The sequence below is a fragment of the Hetaerina americana genome, unplaced genomic scaffold (assembly GCF_022747635.1).
Source record: "Hetaerina americana unplaced genomic scaffold, ioHetAmer1.1.p SCAF_17, whole genome shotgun sequence".
Classification (NCBI taxonomy): domain Eukaryota; kingdom Metazoa; phylum Arthropoda; class Insecta; order Odonata; family Calopterygidae; genus Hetaerina; species Hetaerina americana.
Window position 1 is genome coordinate 10,175,787 of NW_027286730.1, and position 22,598 is coordinate 10,198,384.

Here is a 22,598-nt window from a genome sequence, read left to right on the forward strand (position 1 = left end):
ACCTAAAAGAGTGTTATGATCAAAAGGTATATGATTTCAAGATTTTCTCATTTTTATACACTTTTTGCTGGCTGCATAATTCAAATTAGAAATTAATGTATTAGATCAAAGGATATTGAATGGCATGTAGGTAGAAATAGAGGTTTTGACAAAATCTTTCATTAATCTTTTATATAAAGGACCACCCTAAAATTGAACCTTTTCTCTTGGGTTTGTTCAAAGGGGTAAAAGCTGCATGAACGAAATTAGTGCTAAAGTCACACATTCCAAAAAATGTCCAACTTGCTTAACAGATCTTGGTATGGACAGTTCCCATAGATTATTTGATATTCAATATCAACTGTTGTCAAAAATTTCAACCAATTATTAAATTTTCTATCATTAGAACTAATGTTTAAGACAAATTCAACTTAATTTTGATCATTTCATAGCATGGGACTGCCATTTATCTTCAAGCCACCAATGTAGAAAGGATTGCTTCAAATCCTGAATATGCAGGCAAAAAACCATCAACATCATAGCAAGGAAAAACAAATGAAGATTTTTAATTGTTTTAAAACATATAGTGATCGCTAAAAAATGTGGCCTCAATTATTAATTGGTCTTAATGTACCTAGATGTCCAAATGTGTGATTATTATTAGACAATCTACTGGTTAAGGTAGGTTCGGGATGGACACAACTAGTGAATAAATATTTTGTTTCTCCTAACAAATAACGACCCAACATCCTACTCTACTATAAGCCCCTCTTCATCTCTGTGCACTTACTTCCTCCCTTTGTCCTTCCCAACATCCCTATTCCATTCCTGCCCCTTCCTCGTTTGCCTAACATTATCCCTTATATCACAATCTTCAACATTCCACTGCCAATCAATGCACCCTTTATCCATTATTCCTGCCTCCTTATGATTTCTCCCAACAATCCCCTCTCCTCGCCCACCATATCTAGCTGTACCTCATTTATTTTCCTTTCTTTCCATTTCACCTTCTCCATTCTTCTTCACACCCACATTGCAAAAGCCTCCAATCTACGCCTATTCTCCTGATTCAGTGGCCATGTTTCCGTGCCGTACATGACTATGCTCCATATCAAAGTTTATATGAGTCTTTTCTTAACATCCTTACTCAGCTTCCCAGTCATCAATTTCCTCCTCCTTGTGAAAGCCTCTTTAACTTGCGCAATTTTTCTCCTTTGATCCCTACTACTTTGACCATGCTGCTCCAAATCACTTCCGAGATCCGTAAACTGATCTACCTGCTCAATTTTTTTCCCTCCTATTTTAATGTTTAGCTCAGGCATTTCCCCTCTGGAAAATCGCATAGCCTTTGTTTTAATTATATTAATTCTCATCCCATATCTATTGCACTGAATTTCCAATTCAATCAGCAACGCTTACAACCCCTTGGCTGACTGACAAACTAAAGCTTGGTCATCAGCAAACCTATCTGATTTTACGAATTCCCCACCCACTTTCATTCCTACCTCCAGTTCTTCCCATGCCTCTTTAATCATTTCCTCCACAAATAGGTTGAACAGCAACAGTGATAATGGGCAACCCTGCCTTACACTTCTTCCTAACACTGCCCATTCGGACTCCCCATTTACCACTCGCACCTGAGCAGTCTCAGACATGTACAGGTTGTGGATTACCCTCCTGTCCCTCCAATCTGTTCCTATTTGTTGCAATATACTTAAGATTTTTTCCCAGTTCATTCTATCAAACGCCTTTTCAAAATCTACGAAACAGGCAAATACGTCCTGATTGTATTCTATATTCCTCTTGATTAGTGATCTCATTAATGCTATGGCTTCACGTGTGCCTCTCTCCTTCCGAAACGCAAACTGATTATCCCCTAAGTAAACATTTTTCCTACTCTCTACCCTTTTGTTGATGATCCTGGGAACTTCAGCTGCATAGGATATCAAACTTATTGCTCTGAAGTACTCATGTGATATAGCGTTTACCTTTTTCAGAATAGGAATTAACAGTGATCTCAATTCGTCTTCTGGCCAGATACCTTTCTCATAGATGCTACAAAGACTTCCTCCCACATTTCCCTAAATCTTTTAGTAACTAAATGTGTGATGAGAGCAGTAAATTGTCATGGCATGCTGTTGTTCGAATTATTTGGTGACAGGAGGAATCCAACTCAACAAATTTAGCATTACAGAAAATCTAAAAAGCATTTTCCAAAAGAGATGTTATAAATCTTCAACTGTCACTCTATAATTCAACTCCATCCTTTTTGGAATCAGCAATGCAAAACTTGACTACATGCTCAGAACAATGATTACCTGGGGGATGATTAGTTTTGAGCCTAGAAAAAATGGAGATCGATATACCAATTTAGGTTGAACTAATGAATTCATGACAGAAAATAGAAGTATATTGGAGGGATTGGAGGCTTATCTGCAATCTGCACATTTCTCAGACTGCTCAGGTAGGAGGGGCGTATGGAGAGTCAATAGTCAATGTTGAGTCTGAGGGTATTGTCAGGAAGGGGTAAGGCAGGGACTTCCACAATCACTTGTTTTTTATGACGTAGATTCCGAGGAAATGACATAGGAAGAACTGGAGATAGGAATGAAGGCTTGCTGGACATTCATAAAATCAGTTAGGGTATTCCTATGACAGTCATCCAAGGGGCTGTAAGCATCGCTGAGCACATAGGGAAGTCAGTGCGATAGGTATGAAATGATAATCAATATAAAAAAAAACCAAGTTTATGCAGTGTTTAAGAAAGTGAAAAACTAACTTATACATTAAAATAGCCCTTCATAAACTGGAGCTGGAATAGTTTATACATCGCAGAAGTGTTTTGGATCAAAACGATCGAAGCACAAAAGGACATACAAAGAAGAATTGCATTAGGCAAAAATATTTCATAAAGAGTTGACAATCAAAGACCGAAGTTGAGTAAGAAAGCCAAGATAGGACTCGTTAAAACCTATATATGAAGTTTAGTACGACGTGGAAACATGACCGTTGAAGCAAGAAGATAATCGTAGATTAAAAGGCTTCTAAAATATGGGTATAGAGAAGGATTGAAAAGCTGAAATGGACCGAAAGGATGAGATGATAGGCATGGTGGGGGGAGGATAGAGGATTGTTAGGAGAAATTCAAAGAAGGGTTGAAAGATCAGCGCGTTCAATCGGCGATAGGATGTTGATGACTGTGACAGACGGGAGAACGTTGGGTGAGCGAGCATAGGGTGGGGATGGGAATAGGCATGTTGGATGGAATGAAAGGAGGCAGGATGTTTACTGAATTGGAAATAGGTTTATTTTACTGCCAAGATATCAAGTTGTGTTTTTCTAGCAGAGGCAAAATAATGCATCGATGTACAGTCTTCGTCTATTCTAAGCTTACCTTAAATTGTAGAATCCAATTGATGAGGGGATTTCCAGAAAAATCGTCGATGAAAAAGTTAAAATGATACCTACAGGGTCCGCACAATAAGAATCGTGACTGGTTCGCTGTAGCTTCAACGGAGCGGTGGATTGGGGTCCGACCGGTCGGCTTGGTAGAGGGGTCCCCCAGCACCCAGGCGCACTTTCGTTCAGCCGCCTCTGGGCATGCATTGAGACAGGATGTGGATTTTTGTGACGTGTGATCGTTTGTGGTGTCGTCGCACCAGCATGAATCGCACCATCGAGCAACGCTACGCTGTGAAGTTTTGCGTTAAACTCGGGGTATCCACGTCGGAGACCCTTGAACTCATTAAACAGGCTTATGGGGATGATGCCTTATGCCGCACAAGAGTTTTTGAGTGGCACAAAATGTTTAAGGAAGGCCGGGAGCTCGTCGAATAGAAGCACCACGTCGGACGCCCGACGACCGCTCGAATTGATGCTCAGGTGGGCAAAGCGAAAAAGGATTTTGACTCTGACAGGCGTTTAACCAACACCCTTATCAGTGAGGAGACCGGCCTTTCAGTCGGAACCGTCCACACTATGTAACAGAGGATCTTACGATGAGGAAAGTGTGCGCGAAGCTGGTGCCGAAAGTCTTGAGCAAGGAACAAAAACTGTCGCGGGTGGCAATTTCGCAAGAAATTTTGGACTGCGTTCAGGAAGATGAAGATTTTCTCAACATAGTTACATAGCTCAAAGTATAGCTCAAAAGGAGCTCAAAGGATATCGGTTCGACTCCATCGAGGCGGTTCAAGCGGCGACGGCAAAGGCTCTCAACTGTATTCCGGAAACCGACTTCAAGCGGGCTTTTGATGAGTGGCAGACGTACCGAGCTAAGTGTATCGATGCAGGAGGAATGTATTTTGAAGGTTATTGAGTAATTGTAATGATAACAGCAATAAATTTTGATTTTTGGAACCACTACCGATACTTATTGTACGGATCCTGTATGTATTTTACGCCACAGATATAACGCATTTTTAATGTGATTTTATATCAGAATATGCATTCCTCTAAAATGGATACCTAGAAGTGATAACTTCCGAATTTATTTCCTGAATCTTATCGAACACTGCAAATATTTTATTTCTGGAGATGCGTCAAAAAAGATATGTCACATTCGTTCATATACGATGCGCGTACCTGCTTTTTATCCTCTTATATCTGAAGGATCTTATTATATTTCCTGTAGATTAGATTACTGCGAGCGACAGAATTTTAGAGCACCTTGGCATCCTTACCTGATTTCCGTTTGAACACGAGCCGCTCTACCTCCCTCAGAATGGCGTGCTTCTTCTCAGCGGGTCGGCTGACAATCCGGGCTAATTGAAGTGATGGTGAGTGTTCATCACTATAAATCTTCGATATTTCATCCCAGTCATCAGCTTTATGAGGGATTAGCCTTGGAAGGCTATTATCACAGAGGTGATTTTTTCACGACAGTTATCTGCTTCTTCGAAAAACCTAGTGAAAAATATCTCTATCTAAAAATATGGTGGTTTATTCTCATTTTATACAATTTGTGGAACATAATTAAAACTTGGATATTATAACCTAGCATGAAGCATAATCCTTACGGTTTTACTTTGCAGTTTACTACCTTCTGGTTCAGCTCCGAGTGATTCTCCAGCTCCATCACTCTCACAAATATGTCACTGTGGAATCCTGAACAGTTTGTCCAGCGTATAAGATGTAAAATGAAACGCTCATTATTCCAAAGCCGGATGGATAGAGGAATCCCGGACATGGTAAATGGAAAGCAACCTTCTTTGCAATGATATTAATTGGATATTTGTGCTTCTTGCTGATAGGATATTTTCAATGCAAAATTTACGCAATTGAAAATATTTTTAGTTCGTTTGCTTTAGATTTCCGCCTGTCAATCTTTTTAATACCTCCACTTAATGTCTACTTTGGATAAATTTATTTACAATGTTTACTAAATATTTGTCAATTTATGTCATAGGTTCAACTTTACAGTAATATTTTATATTCTAAAAAACCTGTAAAATATTCTGAATAACTTTCAAATCCCGTGATACTCCTTTTGAACTTTTTTAAATATGCAGTTTTGCCAAGGCAAAGCTGGAGTATTTTTTGGGGAAATCGATTATTAAACAATGATATAAGTCAATCAAGATATGGTATCATTAGAGAACGCCGACATTATTCATTGATACAGTCTAACAGAAGATGCTCCCGTGTTTTTCTCTAGAGCGAGACGTGGAATAGAAATTTCGATTTCCGATTCCATTGTAATGTCTTGTGCTTTTGGAAGTAATTCGCCATTACGTTTTCGGTTTGCATAATCAAGGCCTTGTTTAATGCGTCAAGAATTCTAGTTAAGTGTCAGCTCAACTTGATAAAATCGACGGCCTATTCTTGCGCGACATTAACCACTGGGTTCAATACTGCCGAGTATTTTGGTAATATTATTAGGGTAGCGATGCACGATGATTTGGTAGCTGGTATGAAGATTTTCTTGCGGCGTAGTTTCCCTCGATGAATAGTTTTTCCGTGACCTTGAAAAGTTTTGGGAAATTTTTTGCGACTTTTTGAAAGTTTTGTTCTATTTTGTACTTTGCGATCGATTGGGAGCCAAATTCCTACTAGCAGACTTTGATAATAGGTCAATTTCCTGGCAAAATTATTTTATTCTTTAGAATGTAAATAGTGTTTTTAATTAACGGTACGTCACTTGCGTCGTTCACTTCAAAATCGAGTTTTGCAAATGTGGACATTTGTTTTGGAAGCATCTAGAACAAATTTTTCAACCCAATACTTCGGTGGGCAAATATTAAATCTTATTTGAACATGTTATCTTAATCTATAATGTATACATCTGAGGTAAAGGTTTCATCGTTTGACGTCAAATTGCGTCAGCGAAAGTCTTTGCAAGTTGAAATATGTTCAATTAGCGTATGAAGGCCTCTGATAATGTAAACGCTTCCCACGAAGGCGTTCATTCACGTTAAGGAACAGGGAAAATTCCCATAGTGATAAATCTGGAATATTTGATGATGAGGAACAATCTTAGAGCTAACAATATTACATTAATTTTCTGGAGATATTCGATGGAGGTGCTTCTCGCTGAACTGACTGTGAACAAAGTCGTCTCCTGTAAAAATTTTCTGTTTCCAGCGTATAGGTAGCACCCAATGAAAATTTAAACATTTATAGTTGTGTACTTAACGTTATTATTATTATTATTAGGTAATCTACCGGTTAAGGTAGGTTTTTGGATGGACATAATTACAAATTAAAATAATGTGTGACCCCTAGCAAAACACAACATCCTACTCTACATCAGGTCCCTCTCCAGCTCTGAGTACTTTCTTCCTCCCGTCCAACATCCCTATCCTGTTCCTTCCCTTTCCTCGTTTGCCTAAAATTCTCCCCTCAATTACATTCTTCAACATCCCACTGCCGGTCAATACCCCCTTCATCCACTTTTCCTGCCTCCATAGGATTGCTCCCAACAAACCCCTTTCTTCGCCCACCATACCAAGTACTTCCTCATTTTAAGTACTCTGCATTGTCGGGTTTCACCGCGTCGTTGTTTGATTCAGACAACAGTTTCGCCGAAGTTGCATTCGGCGTCTTCAGGTCGAAGATGAGGGACTCGGAATTTTTTGCCACCCTTATATAGGTGGTCCCGTCTAGTGGCTGCTCGCTGATTGGTCCGTTCCCGGAGAACTCTCTTCCACGCGTTGTGGAGATGGTAGCCTTCATCTCTGTTAATGTTCTCCAGGTTTTTTGCGACCTCAATAGCTTCCCTAATTAATCGCGGGTAGTATCTACTCTCCTTGGCTATGATGTTTGCTTTTTGGAATGAAATCTCGTGACCGGGTTCACTCCATTGGTGTTCTGAAATGGCCGACAGGTGAAACTGCTTTTTTGTGGTTGCCCGGAGGTGTTCCTTCATCCGAACTTTCAATGAGTGGCATGTTTCCCCGATGTAGGCTTTCCCACATGAACAGGGTACTTGGTAGACCCCTTCATATAAGTCTTTCGGAATTTGGTCCTTCGGTCCAGGGAGAGCGTCCGCTATTTTCTTGGTGCAGTTAAATCTTGTCACGACGTTATGTTTTTTTTGACAGTTGTCTGAATCAAACAACAACGCGGTGAAACCCGACAATGCAGAGTACTTCAAACCACCGCCGCGAAAACCTACGCAGCCATATACTTCCTCATTTGTTTTCTTCTCGGTTCATTTTACCTTCTCCATCCTTCTCCACACCCACATTTCAAAAGCCTCCAGTCTACGTCTATCCTCCTGCTTCAATGACCACGTTTCCGCGCCGTATTCAATAATATTCTCTCACAACATCAGCGACGGTTTTAATGTTTACTTTCGTAAGTATAATGACTGGACAACCTTCCTTTTAAATTGATTGCTTCCCATATTTAAATATTTTAAACCATCTTCTGGCAATAGTTTACGGAAGAGCAGACTTTCTACATGGCTTCTATAGCATTACACTGCATGGACTCGGATGAAGACTTGTTCAGGCGGAAGCAAAATTTCAGCTTCATATCTGCAGCTTTGCATTTAACCTCCATCGTTGGGTTGAGCGGACTGAATGTTTCAACTTGTAATGCCTAACGCAATTTTGGAGTCAAACCAATAAAATTTGTACTACTATATAAATTACAAATTTAGATAGCAATATGATATTCATTTATGTACTCTAAATGGTATGAATAACTTATTTATAAATATTTTTTATTGGACAAATCTCGTAGGTATGCAGAAGAGGCTTTTCAGTTTTATTGTTCTAATGTTAAGAAATGGAAACGGTCAGTAAATTCTCCCGTAGCTATATGATACTTCCAATGGCCCGTGGAAATGCTTCGTTATACTTAAAAACAGATAATCTCTTCCCTATATAAATATTCTACGCATCCTTCACGTTTAGAGATCATTTTTCTCTTAAATAAGAGGTTTGGCAATGTTGTAAAATCGCCTCATACTACCTTGATCAAAAAGTTCCCGGAATAACCACCGTGTGGCGCTCCCATCGTTCCGATTTGAGGAACGGGAACTTTTTGATCAAGGTAGTAGGTAAATATAAAAAAAATTCTCTCGCTTATAAGTAGCCTAATAGTTTCGCAGACTTGTGCGATAAGTTTTAGACGGTGAGTATGCCATATTAATGCGCGATAAAATGTACATTTTCCTGTAAATATGTGCGACGAAACAACCTGTGCTCATTTTTATAAGTTTATTGGCACTTACTGCGATCCCAATCTCTAATTATTTAATGGGAACGTGACGATTATATCAAAACTAGACAAATTTACATCCTATGACAGTTTTCGACGGAGGTATGTGGTAGGAGCTAAAGAATATATCGTTAATTGAATTAATCTTAGGTATTCTTAAACTTTACCAAGCTCTGTAAAATGTTTACGTTACTAATTACTCCTTCTAGTAATTTCCTTTTCCTTCGTCAGGGCTCAGATGTGAATTCGCTATAGTGTGTGTGGCAATCAAACCTTAATGTTTTAATTAACCTTAATAAAACCTTAATATTTATCTCGTCCAGCTGATATTATGTTCCTTCGTTTCTTAAGGAATTAACGTGATTGGTACAGTAGCTAAGTGGAGAGAATAATGCCAACGTTTCATCTCCCGTTTTAATTACAGGAAGACGAAGGTCCTAACTTGCGTGGAAACCGAACAATACGCTTGGTAGGGGAACAACCCAAACAGGAAAGAAATAAGAGGGGCAATGGTCAAGATGACCGCATCCAAGGAGATGGAGGTGATAAAGGCAAGAAAGATTTGAAAACGCGGAAGTTCTGCGATAATCGGATAAAAACACACAAGGTAAAAGTTGCGTGACAACATTAGAAAGATTCAATGAGCTAGAGAGTCATATATTTACGATGAATGGGAAATTCAATTGAAATAAATGGCTAATCGTAATGATTAACGTGCTATATAATATATGATGCAAGTTAAGAACATACAATTGTTTTTTGAAATACTGTCAGTGCAAATTTCTATCAATTCTTGAACCACACTCTCTCGTATGCATGCAAGTACAATAAGATGTTCCGCATTCAATCATTATTACTAAGAAAATGGTTTGAATAGTGTTCAAATAACCGTATTAAAAGATGTGGGACATTAGTGACTGTATGTATTCACTGAGAATTAAATGAAGCTCCACGTAGCCCGTGAACCCCAGACATTCATCTCCCAGTTCCGACCCTTGCTAGAAGATGCATTTCTGGACAACAGACACCGGTCGTTGATTGGCCAGAGGTCAAGAAAGTGACACAAAAATGTTTTTTAATAGTATGTTAGGCATAATTTCCAATATAAGAAGGCAGTTTTAAAATTGGACTCTGCATTCTCACTAGAATATAGATCCGGCTTTTATTCTTTATTCAAACCGTGCATAACTAAAAGTATTCTTCCAATTTATTATTCTGACAGCCTAATTTCCTTATTTGTATTTTCTTTTTTTTCAACCTAAAATATTTTAGTATCTCCTTCGACATCCGAGGTAGGTCCTTTGATGATGGAGTCGTAACTCAACAGACCAGTTTTTAAGGACGAAAACAATATTTTACCTCCAAAAGATCTCCATCAGTGCTGATGAACCCGAGAAATAGTGCATTGAATAATAATGCGCCACTGTACGAATTTTTAACCTCCATAATGATCTTTATGTAGCGGTTATGATACACTCGATATCTTTTGATGCCTGTGATTCTCAAAACGGCCTCAGCTTTGGCTTTAGACCTATTACCTACATTTCAAACTGCGCCGCAATGCTTAATGTAATCTCACTGCGTGTTAAACCCGATAAAGTTAATTTGAAGGCACCTTTCATTTTAAATTTTTGCAAGCTTTCACGACAGCATTAAAACGTTTCAGCTTTGTAGAATATTTTTTCTGCTAGTCTAGTAGACCACGCTATTAGGATTCTACTACTATGGATTGCATTTACTTGCTATTAAAATGTAATCAACAAAATGGCGACTATTTTTCGCTGATTTTATTTTTCTACGAGAATACATTTTTCTTTTACAGTACACCATTTGGAATTTCCTCCCTATAAATCTATTCGAACAGTTCCATCGGATCGCGAACTTCTATTTTTTATGTATTGCTATAATCCAGGTGAGTTCACTTTTCTTCTCATTGGTATTAATTTCTCTCCTAATATTATACATGCTTAAAATGCTTATTTTTATAGACTATCCGCTGAAATACTAGCGGATTTATATGATACCTGGAATTTAATTCGCCATGTTATATATCTCCACGCATCTCGAACTACATGCAGCTGATTATTGACAGCCCCGTGTCAGCAACGACTAGCATTTTGCCATTGGTATTTGTCATACTGATCACAGCAGTAAAACAAGGATATGAGGATTGGCTACGACACAAATTTGATGCAAAAGTGAACAGTGCACCAGCAGTAAAAATTGATTCCAATGGAAAAAGACAGGTAATAAACTGGGCAGAAGATGCCAACTATTACATTCTATTTAAAAAGATTTTAAAATAACCATATTGTCACAAAAAGCGGTCAATTAACCCTATTCGAAAACTTCAAGCGAGGTTATGGCAAAGCCAATTGTAGGAGGGTGAGATATTTTTATTGCACCATATCAGGGTTTGATATCCAAAATTGAAAACCAATTTTGAAGCCACGTACCACGAATATTAATATATTAAGGACGAAATTCGAAAGTTTAAAGCTTATGGATTTAAATCTATATACATCCAGTCCTGAATCTCATATAACATTAATTATGAAGACAATTGTACATTAAATTAAGGATTGATCTTAATTTTCGTTGATTTTGTTGACTGTGTTTTGAAAATTAATAGGCTGAACGACCCCACGTAATTATATAATAAGGGAGATTAAATTATTTGTCAATTTTTTCCCAGAGAGTGCTAGAATTACATCAGTAGAAATACTTGAGAATAACTTTTAATGATCGACAGAGGTTAGGTTACATTTTTTTAATTTGAACTTTTTCAATTTTTCGGTGCATCCAAACGCACTTGCATATGAACAAGTTATTAGCGAAGCATATTAAAAAGGATTCCCAAATAAACCGGGGTGGTCTTTTTGCAGTAGGAGATTAGGTTCTCTAGAAGAAAATCCTAAACCACAGTCCCTATAACTTGAGCGTTTATATCCAGAATTCGATTTCATTGGGTGGGTGAGCTTACCGCCCGATTAAATAATAATTGATCTTCACATGTTTAGGAAGAAAATACGTGCATAGTCATGAAACGAAAGGACTCGCAAAGTTATGAGAGAATTTTGATTTTGGGTTGATTAAGTTGGGATGCGGAATTGTGGTTAAGTTGGGTAAATGATTTCATCGGAAGGGATAATTAAAAAATGGGACAGTTTCAAGATAATACTGACTTGTTAATAATTAATTATGTCCGCTAATTTTGGATTTAAGCTTCTCTGCCTCTAACGAAGCAATGCTTTAGACAATTAGAAAAATGATTGAATTCTGAAAATCGTCTGCGAAGTAAACAGTAAATTTAATCTTATTACCCTCTTTTTCAGTTGGATTGATGAGTAGAAACGTCCAATACCGGATATAAGATCATTATACTGGCTTCATTTGAAAATTAATATGAGTTTTTCGCCTAGAATGGGGATCAATTATCCAGTGACAGATTAATAACAAAGACGTTCGGTCATGTACAAAGTATCGTAGGGATAAAGAAGTGTTTTATTCCCTTTTGTGAGCTTTTCAATGATTGCCATGGGTGCTAAATTTGTGTTCATTTGTGATTCTAAGACTCATCGACAAAAAGTAAGGAAAAATAATTGCTAAAGAAGCATTTATCCCAATAGTAAAATACAATTGTAACACAAAATATTGTCATTTTAACACGGGTATCGGATTTCCAAAGCATATTATGTATTGTGGGTCGCGGTAGTCCAGGGGATAGACCGTTGGACTGCTGACCGGAGGGGCCCGGGTTCGATTCCCGGGCAAAGCACTCAGGGCACTTGCAGCTCCACCCAAGCTATGTGATTTTTCGGGTACCAGATCTTCCTGGGAAACTATAACCGGCACAGGGAAAAGAACTGGCCCCCCTACCCTGATGTGTGAATTTCACACGCCGTCGGGCACAGTACTGGGTGAGCTCTACCATCACCTACCAAATCGACCTTCGGGCTGATTAATGTGTTGATGGTTTTTTATGGTTATTATGTATTAGTTGCCAATGCTGAGGGCTTGGGTTAAATTGTCGGTATAGGTAGACTTTCAAAGATGTTTCTGCCACTACTTGGCGCTGGACTGAAAGTAGAATGAGCTAAAAATTATTAAAAGTAAAAACATGATATGTCGGCACTATTAAAATCTAATCCAAGTCCAGTTCTCAAAAGTTCCCAACTTTATTAACAACAGCTATCGAAAAACCTTGGCTTGGTGGAAGGACTTGTGCGTCCTGATGACTCCTAGAGCTGTGATGAGAGGAATGGTATTTGGTAGGTCATGGTAGTGTTATCCAAGACAGATACATCAAAGGGTAGGAGTCAGAAGAAAGATATAACCTTTCTCCTGCCAGCAGGAGAAAGCTCATTTCTCCTGCTGGTAGGAGAAAGCTCATATCTTGTGAGCTCATAGTGAGGAAACTAGAAAGGCGTTTGACCGCAGTGGGGCGGTCATTTGACAGATGGTGCCATTACAAGTACTATTTTTGGATCATGCAATTTCTATATTGCGATCATACTTTGAAGCTTAATTCTAAGTAGGGGTACTGGTTTGATATGACCCGAGGTCTCATGTCCAATACAGAGCTTAAATGTAAACGCAGGCGAAAAAGAGAACGTGCAATTGCCGCATTCCAAATAAATAATTTACTATTTTGCTGGGCTTGCAAATAGGAAAGGTCTGTTTCTTCCCGCCAAATATACCTCCTCGGTAAAGTTATAAAAATTATAGATTGAAAGTTTCTTCTGGGAAACCGTAATCTCCGACAGCTCAAGAATGAATCCCACTTCAGGAAGTATGTTCTGTAGCATCTAAATTTTCAAACAGTGAAATGAAGTCAAGGAGGAAAACCTTCCACCAGAATCACATGAGTAGATGATTATTAACTTTAAAATCATTGTCAAACGTAAAATTATGAATGGATTTTGTCTAATGCCTAGAGTTTAGTGTATTTATAACTCGTTTTCACAAAGTTTGTAGAATGCTCGAGTCTGACCGTCGGCGACATCATCCGAGTGGAGAATGAAGAGGATTTGCCATGTGATATGATTTTGCTTGTTAGCAGCCGAAAGGATGGAAAAGCTTATGTCACAACAGCTAACCTTGACGGAGAAACAAGCTTGACTGTAAGCACCACTCAAAATAATTCTGATTTTCAAAATGTTCCCATTAGAGATTTTAACTGCTCTTAAAAATAATAAAATTTAATTATGTCGCATGTAGTTTTAAAATGCAAGCGTTCTGAGTCACTGCCAATAAATATGCTTCGAAAAATTCAATGCATTTCAGAGCTCCTAATTGTTCAGTATTGACATTAGAATAAACATTAGTGATAGCATGTTCTTTTACACTTTATTTTACAGAACTATTAATAAAGACCGTAACGCACGACACAAAGCTCTGGAGTAATTTTAAAAAGCGATGATACACTTTCCCGATTACTCAGCCGTAATCGGAAAATTTGCTATCATATATATGAGTTTTACGGATCGTCTCAGAAATACTTCTCCTAACTGTGATGTATAGGATTTTTCTCGTGAAACAAGAAATGAGATTTGAACACTAAGATCTCTCGTAGAGTGTGTCCCACAACACTTCTACGTCATGGAACTGCCTACCTCACACGGCGATTGACTTGGCTTTCTCTACCGGATCAAGGTCGCTGATAAAGTGGCGAGTCAAAGATACAATACTACGCGTCGTGCGTCTGCCTGTTGCTTGGGAAGAGAGGAGCATATTATTTATCTGATTTCGATTGATGGACATCAAAATTCTTTTACAAACCAGCCAGCAAACGATAGTGTTAGGTAGATAGTATTCTTTAACCTGCCCCGCAAGAGACCGCTGGGGAATATGGTTAAGATTGTATTATATTAACTCGCATAATGTATACAATGAAGGGGATTACTATTATTATCATCAAAGAAATAAATGAGAAAACTATTAATTAAGTAGTGCTTTCACTCCTTTTCATTTTCAAAGTTAAAGTCAGGCTTATGGGCGCATCCTGCCGATCTATACTTCGGAGAGTACATACTCATGTAGTTCTCGTGCATCATTGGTTATCGCGATTCATTATTGGTTTTATATATTACTAGCAATTAAGTATTGATGGTCCGTTGGAAAATTTGTTGGGTTTACGGAGAAATTTCAAATAATTATCCCATGAACCGACGATGGACAAAATTGTACCTGTCTTTACCGGCAGCGGAAGGAACAAGAGTTATGCAGTCGTCATCTCATGAAATCCTGGCAAATCGAAATCGACAGCTGCAGCACAGAAGAAGGCCAATCCATAGGGACTTGGAATTTTAGGATAATGCTAAGGTTAGGGAATTCACAATCACACACCTAAATCAGGTCTTAGTGAGAGAAAATTTAAATGCTTTATGGTTTTGAGAAGTGAGATGGGATGGTAGCGGAAATTACAGGCGCTGCAGTTATGAGGAAATATATGTTGACAAGACAAAGAAGAGAACGAGCGAATAGTAGAAATAATACTGATCCAAAAGGTAGGAAGAAGCGTAGCAAACAAAGAGCAGGAGAGTGATAAAATAATATTAGTAAAAGTAAGATTTGAAGCGAGTAACTTAATCGTTGTAAAAGTTTACATACCACCAAGCAATCATAGGAAAGAAGAAACCGACTGAGTATAAGATCAATTAGAAGGAATATTTGCGGGTGTTTCTAAAAGGCAAAATTTTATAGTCATGGTGGATTGCACGCGACTGTAGGATAACGGAGAGATGGTAGTGGTGTAAGTTTCTGTTTCGGAAAAAGGAGTAACTTCGGGGAGAAGGCAATAGAGTTCTGCAATAGACAGGGGTAAATAATAGGGAACACTTGGATTAAACGTCACAACAGGCGTAGGTGTGTATTGAAAATGCTCGGGGACTCATAAATATATTAGCTAAAGTATATCATGGCAATGCACAGCATAATTAATTCGAATGGTATCCCGGGAGCGGATACGGATTAAAACCATAAATGGCAACTAATGAAGTGTAACGGGTATGCAATAGTTCAGTTAATAAAGCGCTGAGCTTCTGACAGGAGTGCCCAGGTTTGCTTCTCTAGGGTTCACCCAAGTTGAATGATTTTTCGGGTATCAGGTCATCGTTTGAAACCGCAGCCAACACAGGTAAAAGAACTCGCTACTGCACTTGATGGGTGAATTTCACAAACCGTTGGGCTTAGAGCTAAGTGAGCTCTACCCTCACTTAACAAACCAACCTTCCAGTTGATAACTGTGGTTGGTTGGATAGGGAATGCAAGATTCCATAGGATGAAACAAGGTAAATATTAAGGATGTGGAATGTAAAAATAGTAAGTAAGAAATGGAACTGATATATGGAGATACTATACACGAAAAGTCAGTTTGATAGGTGTGAGACGCGAAACAATGTAAACAAAACAACAGCATGAGGTATCTCAAAAAGAGGAAGGCTAAGTTAAGTGTTGAAATAGAAGGGCAAAATTAGACCAGGTGTAACATATCTTTGAACTGTTTTGGAGCAAGAAGATCTTAGCTGTAGGGACATCAGAAATTGCATGGCGTAGGTGGTTTCCACAAGAAAGAGGGAGTTGATGACAGGGACTTTGAGTGAGGATGATGAGAGAATAATTATTTAAATTTGATATGGAGCATAGTGGAAATATGGTTGTTGGAGCAAGATGCTAAGAGCAGACTTTTGCAGGCTTTTGAAATGTCCTTAAATGAGGATGGCATATGTGAAACAGCCATAAAGGAAAAAATTAGGACATGCTAGGCATGGTAAGGGAGGAAAGGGGATTTTTGGGATAAATGCAATGGAGGCAAGAAAGATGGTTACAGAGCGTTTGACTGGCAATGTGACGTGGAAATCTATGATGGTGGGGAGAACATTGGGCAAGCAAGGAATATGAAGAAATGGATTAGCCTCTTGGAATAAAATGGTGGGAGACAGCATGTGGACTTCATTAGCTATACTATCATTGTTTCATTAGGTTAAACATGGCATTAATTGATTCAACTTCAAATTTTTATCAACTAACAATAACTTATTTTTTCAATAATTAAAGTATAAAAATATTATATATTTCTTCTAAGTTTACCCTCACCAATATACTTTTGCTTTGGTTTTTTAACTTTGATTTTCGAAAGTTTCAAATATATTTTGACAACCGATGAATGATCAAACATTTTAATTTCAGACTCTTCAAAGTCCTGAACCCATTCAGCTGTTAAAAGGTCCTGATGTTGAATCACAATTGGCAAAAGCAAAAATGAAAATAGTCTTTGAGGAACCAACAGCTGATTTATGCAGCTTCTCTGGTTATTTGGAGCTTCTTAATAGGCACAGCTTGATAAAAATTGGTCAAGACAGCTCAGAGAACCATGATGAGGCTTTTTTTCAGAAGTTCTTGATGTCTGTGCTCCAGGAAGAACTACAAGTGTCTCTCACAAGAGACAATTTACTATTAAGAGGAGAACGACTGAAGAATACTGAATACATTTATGGTACAAGTACTTCTTTTCTCTGATGAGCCTATCATAAAAGTCCTTGAAAAATCCAAGTATTCATTGCAATATAAATTTTGAAGTGGTTAGCAAAAAATGTTCATTGCCCTGTTAACTATGCTGAATTAATATAATCAATCATCTATTCAAGGATGCGCTGTTTATACAGGACAAGAGACAAAATTATCACTAAATTTCAAGCTGAGAAGAAATAAATTTTCCTCAATAGAAAAGTGAGTACTGCTAATGTGCTGTCAGTTGCCAGATCCAAGGAATCACTTTCCTATGGAAGGCCACTGAGGGATGCACTCTTAAAATGCATTTTAAAATATGAACTTGTGCAGTGAATTATGAAAAAAACAATATATGTTGGCATGAACTTTTGTTCTTTTCCCTCAGGTCCATCAATAGATATATATATTTCTTCCTGGTGATAATGGCAATTGCAGTTGTGGCCTCTCTAGTCCTGAAATTGGTACTGGATAGAAATAATACATCCTGTAAGTATTGTACATGTCATCACTCTAATGGAAAATTTTTATAAGATATTCACTCTAATGGAATAATTTTATAAGATATATGAAATACACTAAAATGTACGGGTATAATACAAAGTAAATCAATGTAAGATAGTCATAAGTTTTAAATCTCTGCTGTAAAGAGTACATTGCAGTCAATCTCATGAGGGACTCTTCCCAAAAGTGAGAGAAGCCTTTATTATCATTAAACTCTTATATTACTACAATAAATTATCAAGACTTCACACAGTGATCATCACATTGTGTTTTTGATCCTTAATACCCAAAAAATAATGTTTAAGTCCCTGGATTCTTATACTGTGAGGCCCTTAGACTATTGATGCCCAAGAAATAAATCAAAATCTGCTTTTAAGAAAAAACATATTACGAATGTAAACATATTATAAATAAATAAATAAATATATATATATATATATATATATATATATATATATATATATATATATATGAGTTTTATCTAAATATTGTAATAAAATTGTATAATAATAAAACTTTAGTCATTTTACACAGCTTTCATTCTTTCAATAATTAGGAGTTGTGGCTGATGGGCTTCACTGCAGGGAAAGCTGAACTAATCTTTACTATTCTATTTTATTAGATATCAAGTGTGTGCATATATTTATCATAACAATTTCATGTATACTAGAGAAGGTAGTAATAATGCATATAATCTCAAAGTGAAAAAGTCTGACCACCAACGGGCCTCAAACCACTGTACTAAGGATTGAATATCGTGTGCTTGTATCACTTGGACTACATGGAAGTTGAACAGTTTGTCCAAAGTTTTCCTTCATTTTATTATTTTTGTTTATTTCAATAAACCAATTAAATTTACATTCATATAAAAGTAGACTTGCTCTATTAGCAACAGGTACCAGAGATTAAAATGCTCATGACTCAAGATTATAATCACTTCCTGACTGTCACATTATGTTGATGACCATTATGGAATGTAACTCATTCAGGCATGAAAAAAGGAGCTTAATTAAAGAATATAACTGTATCGCTATCATTTTCAGGAATATGCGTGTTTGTATATGTAGAGTCAAAAAATCTTTAAAGTCATAAAACATCCATCAACACAAATCGGTTAATTAAAAGTCAAATCTGTCACACCAATATCATATTATGGCAGAGCAATTTTTTAACAAAATTACCTTTCAGAATGACATTAAGCTTTTCGAAAATATTTTCTGGCAATTCCTCAACATTTTACAGTTCAAACAGAACTGCTCTTCCACTGTGCCTTTCTTATTGCCTTTTGCCTGATAATAATTTTTTTGCACGGCCTATATATTTTCTGACATTTGCTATTTCATCAAACATTAGAGCTAATAACTTAGCTCAGCCAATTTTCTAATTTATTATTCCTAGATAAGTTACCTAACCCTCTATCTCACCCCCAAATTCCACAATATCTTTATTCTCTTCGCTCATTCTACATGGTCAAATTCCTCCCAAAAATCCCCAAAGCACACAAAAGCATCCTGATTTTATACATAGCTGTATTCCACTAATGTTTTCATTACTGCCGGGGGATCATGTGTTCCTTTCCCATTTTTGAAGAAAAACAGGGCTTTTCTTCAAAAATGGGTTTGACCCTCTGGTCAGCAGTCCAACGTTCTACCCCCTGGACTACCGCGACCCACACACACACACACACATATATATTTTGAAAAGTATGGGTGATAATGGTAACCCCTGTCCTACTCCTCTTTTTAACACTGCCCATCCTGACTCTTTATATGCCACCTGAACAATTTGAGAGATGCGCAGTTTGCACATAAGTCTCCTAACCCTCAAATATACTCCTAATTTATGCAATAAATTCATTAATTCTACCCAATTAGCTCTATCAAATATGTTATCAGAATTTTAATGCAACAATTTCAGAGCGTAAAAATCATTCGCCTTGACTGGGACTCGAACCCAGATCCCTCAATATCCGGTCGAGTGCTTTAGCCACTTAAGCTACCGAGGCGTCCTCTTAAACTCTGAAATTTTGGGGCTTTTAAAGGAACTAGAATTCTTTGGAATTTGTTATCAGAATTTACAAAAATGACAGCAACATCCTCATTCTATTCTATTTTACTCTATCATAAATGCCAAAAATTAGCTCATAAAAACTGTTCCTCCCACCTTTTCATAACTTTTAAAGCCTTTCCTTGGGAAGTTGGTCTACCCCCATTAACTTATTTGATTTAAATTCCATAAATGTCCCTTCTATATTGCATATAGGTGCAAATATAAATTTTCTTGCCTTAACTTTTTACTTAGTTTTCTACTGACTATTATCTGCTGTTACCGAAGCACCAATACTCAGCAAGTGCATGATATGCTTAAAATGTGTACAGTTTCATCATTTCATTTGGATCACCTGCTATTCTACTGCCCCAAGCCATGCCTCCTATCCCAATGCAACTCATCCTCAATCTCTGTCCTAAAGTCATTGAGTCCTTTTGGCCCAGCTCAGCTGAATTGGTATTGTTATTTTTATTGGCTACGTCCATTAAACATCACTCAGTACATATTTTTATGGAATATTCTCTTTATATTTGCATATTTATGTCCTGTGGTGGATGCAATTTTTATATCTGTATTTCCCATTTAAGATTTTCTCCCATAGTTTATTCCATTTACATTTCCCTTGATGACTGTCTGTAGAAAAGAAACTTTTTTAATATAGATATTGTATTTCCAAATTTTTCCAATAAAGGTATTATTTTTAGTAGTAATAGAATTATTTAAGGTGTATTTAAAGCTATATCATATCATATTTTATTACACATGCTAAATGGACATTAGTAAAGTAAAATACATTACTATGATTCTTCTTTTTCGACTGTATATTTTGAGATGTTTGTCTGAAAACCTAATCAATATTAGCTGTATGTGCTTTGAAGATTATTTTCATTGAATTATTTTACATTCGCAGATCATTCACCTCTCCAAGAGCCAAAAAGAAGAGTCACTGTTGGCTCAGTACTACAGGATGCATGCTCTTTCATAATTCTGTTTAATTACCTCATCCCCATATCACTTCATGTAACTCTAGGTGAGGACCGATAGACAGAAGTTGATATCTAAGTATATTTTAATAATTAACTGTGGCTTTCATTGTTTTCGGAAATTTGAAGTTAGATGAATGAACTACCAATCAATGAATTGCTAAGCAATTAACTTTGTAAAACTACTCCTAACTTGGATGAAAAATGTCACACTCTCAATATGTATTATTAAAGGTGTGCATATAAGAGATATGTAAAACAAATGAAAGCACAACAGACATTCTATTATTCAGAAAGATGTACTTTATGAGGCATATCAATTGTGAGTTATTAAGCCCTGGTTTTGATTTTAACCAAAAATCAACCAATAAACTGAAATTACAACATACCACCAAATTAGGTGGATACATTAACGTTTTGCCACTGTTTTAGGGTAGTAAATTGCACAAACTTCACTGAGCTATAGTAATTCCTCATTGATCATGAATATTCCTTAAATATGGCTTATTTCATTAGATTACCGAAGAGCTTTGAGCTGTATGTATTCATGTGCCCATTATGAGTGGTATCAAAAATAAGAGATAGAAATGGTTCCATTTAAGCAACCGAATTTATATGGGTATTTTTCAGATATTTTAACCCTATGTATGATGGCCCACCAGGAAACTCCTCTAATCAATTTGGGCCAGCTGTCAGTGGTTAGTATGTCCCTGTATATACAACAGTGATCTGAAAATTAATCGGTCTGATATTGAAATGACAATTTATTTTTTCAAAAAATCTTTATTTTTCAACATAGTCACCTATAATATTACATTTCATCCAGCATTGTTCCAGTGCCATTTTCCTATCTCTGTAGTGGTTTTCCAGAAATGCTATCATACAGCAGCTGGTACAGCCATAACCGTTTTTTGATTGGACGAAAATGATGACCGGCTAGGAAATTTTTGAGTTTTCAAAACCAGTGAGAGTTCAAGGGAGCCAAATCTGGGGAACAGGGTGGGCGCTCTGTTCTTTTTCATATTCCAAATCCCTCAATTATCCAATTGCCTATAAACTCATCTGGGCAGGTGTAATGTCCTACTGGAAAGGTTCTTTTTCCCCCTAAAGGCAAGTCTCCTTTCATGAATTTTTGTGCTCAGTTGTTACTCACCCATTCTCGTAGGCATCCAAATAACAAAAAGATGAAAAAAAATTATGTGAGTAGTTATGTAATCTACGGGTGAAGTTGTGAACTTTTCAGACAACCCTAATAATATAATTTAATGACCAGTAATTTCCATTTAAGCAGTATAATTTAATTTTCATGAGGTTTTTTAAAATATTTCTATTGTATTTCAGAGCTACAGAAATTCTTTGCAACTTTCTTCTTCTCCTGGGACACAGAAATGTATTGTGAAAAAACCCAGCAAAAAGCTATTTTCAATATATCTGACCTAAATGAAGAATTGGGACAGGTAAAGCCATTCATTACTCATGACCCATAATCAAAAATTAATAATATAAATTATATATATATACTCATATATACAGAAACATATATAAGGAAAAGGGATAGGAACACGTATAAAGGACGAACACAATAGAGGTGGGGAAGGCGGAATCGAACGGATCACAAGAGTAAAAATATTTCCTCAACCGGGACTCGAACACCGGATCTTTCCGCTTGCCGGGCGGATGCTCTTAACCACTTCCTATCCCTTTTCCTTATATATGTTTCTGTATATATGAGTATTTATTCGCCGTTTGGCGGGATTTCGTGTTTGAATGTGTATTTGGCCAATGTGGCTCATCTCTTTCTTCTGGCTATGCGTGCCACGAAACGCACTGTTCTTTTCCTGTATGATGTTGTATGAATTCTAACCACTGTCCTTTCCTCTTGTGTATTGTCTATTTCTCCTTTGGTGGGTG

General features: G+C 37.1%; 1 protein-coding gene across 1 annotated transcript in view; it reads left to right on the top strand.

Annotated features, from left to right (window-relative positions):
* The first annotated feature begins 9,161 nt into the window (after positions 1 to 9,161).
* Positions 9,162 to 22,598, top strand: part of LOC139687164 (phospholipid-transporting ATPase IF-like) — a 49,961-nt gene continuing 36,524 nt past the window's right edge. The window contains exons 1-9 of the mRNA XM_071584296.1: positions 9,162 to 9,194; positions 10,466 to 10,555; positions 10,722 to 10,889; positions 13,614 to 13,766; positions 16,834 to 17,140; positions 17,292 to 17,373; positions 17,540 to 17,640; positions 20,615 to 20,734; positions 22,029 to 22,144. Coding sequence (XP_071440397.1) covers positions 9,162 to 9,194; positions 10,466 to 10,555; positions 10,722 to 10,889; positions 13,614 to 13,766; positions 16,834 to 17,140; positions 17,292 to 17,373; positions 17,540 to 17,640; positions 20,615 to 20,734; positions 22,029 to 22,144 — 1,170 coding nt within the window. The remainder of the gene's footprint in view (positions 9,195 to 10,465; positions 10,556 to 10,721; positions 10,890 to 13,613; positions 13,767 to 16,833; positions 17,141 to 17,291; positions 17,374 to 17,539; positions 17,641 to 20,614; positions 20,735 to 22,028; positions 22,145 to 22,598) is intronic.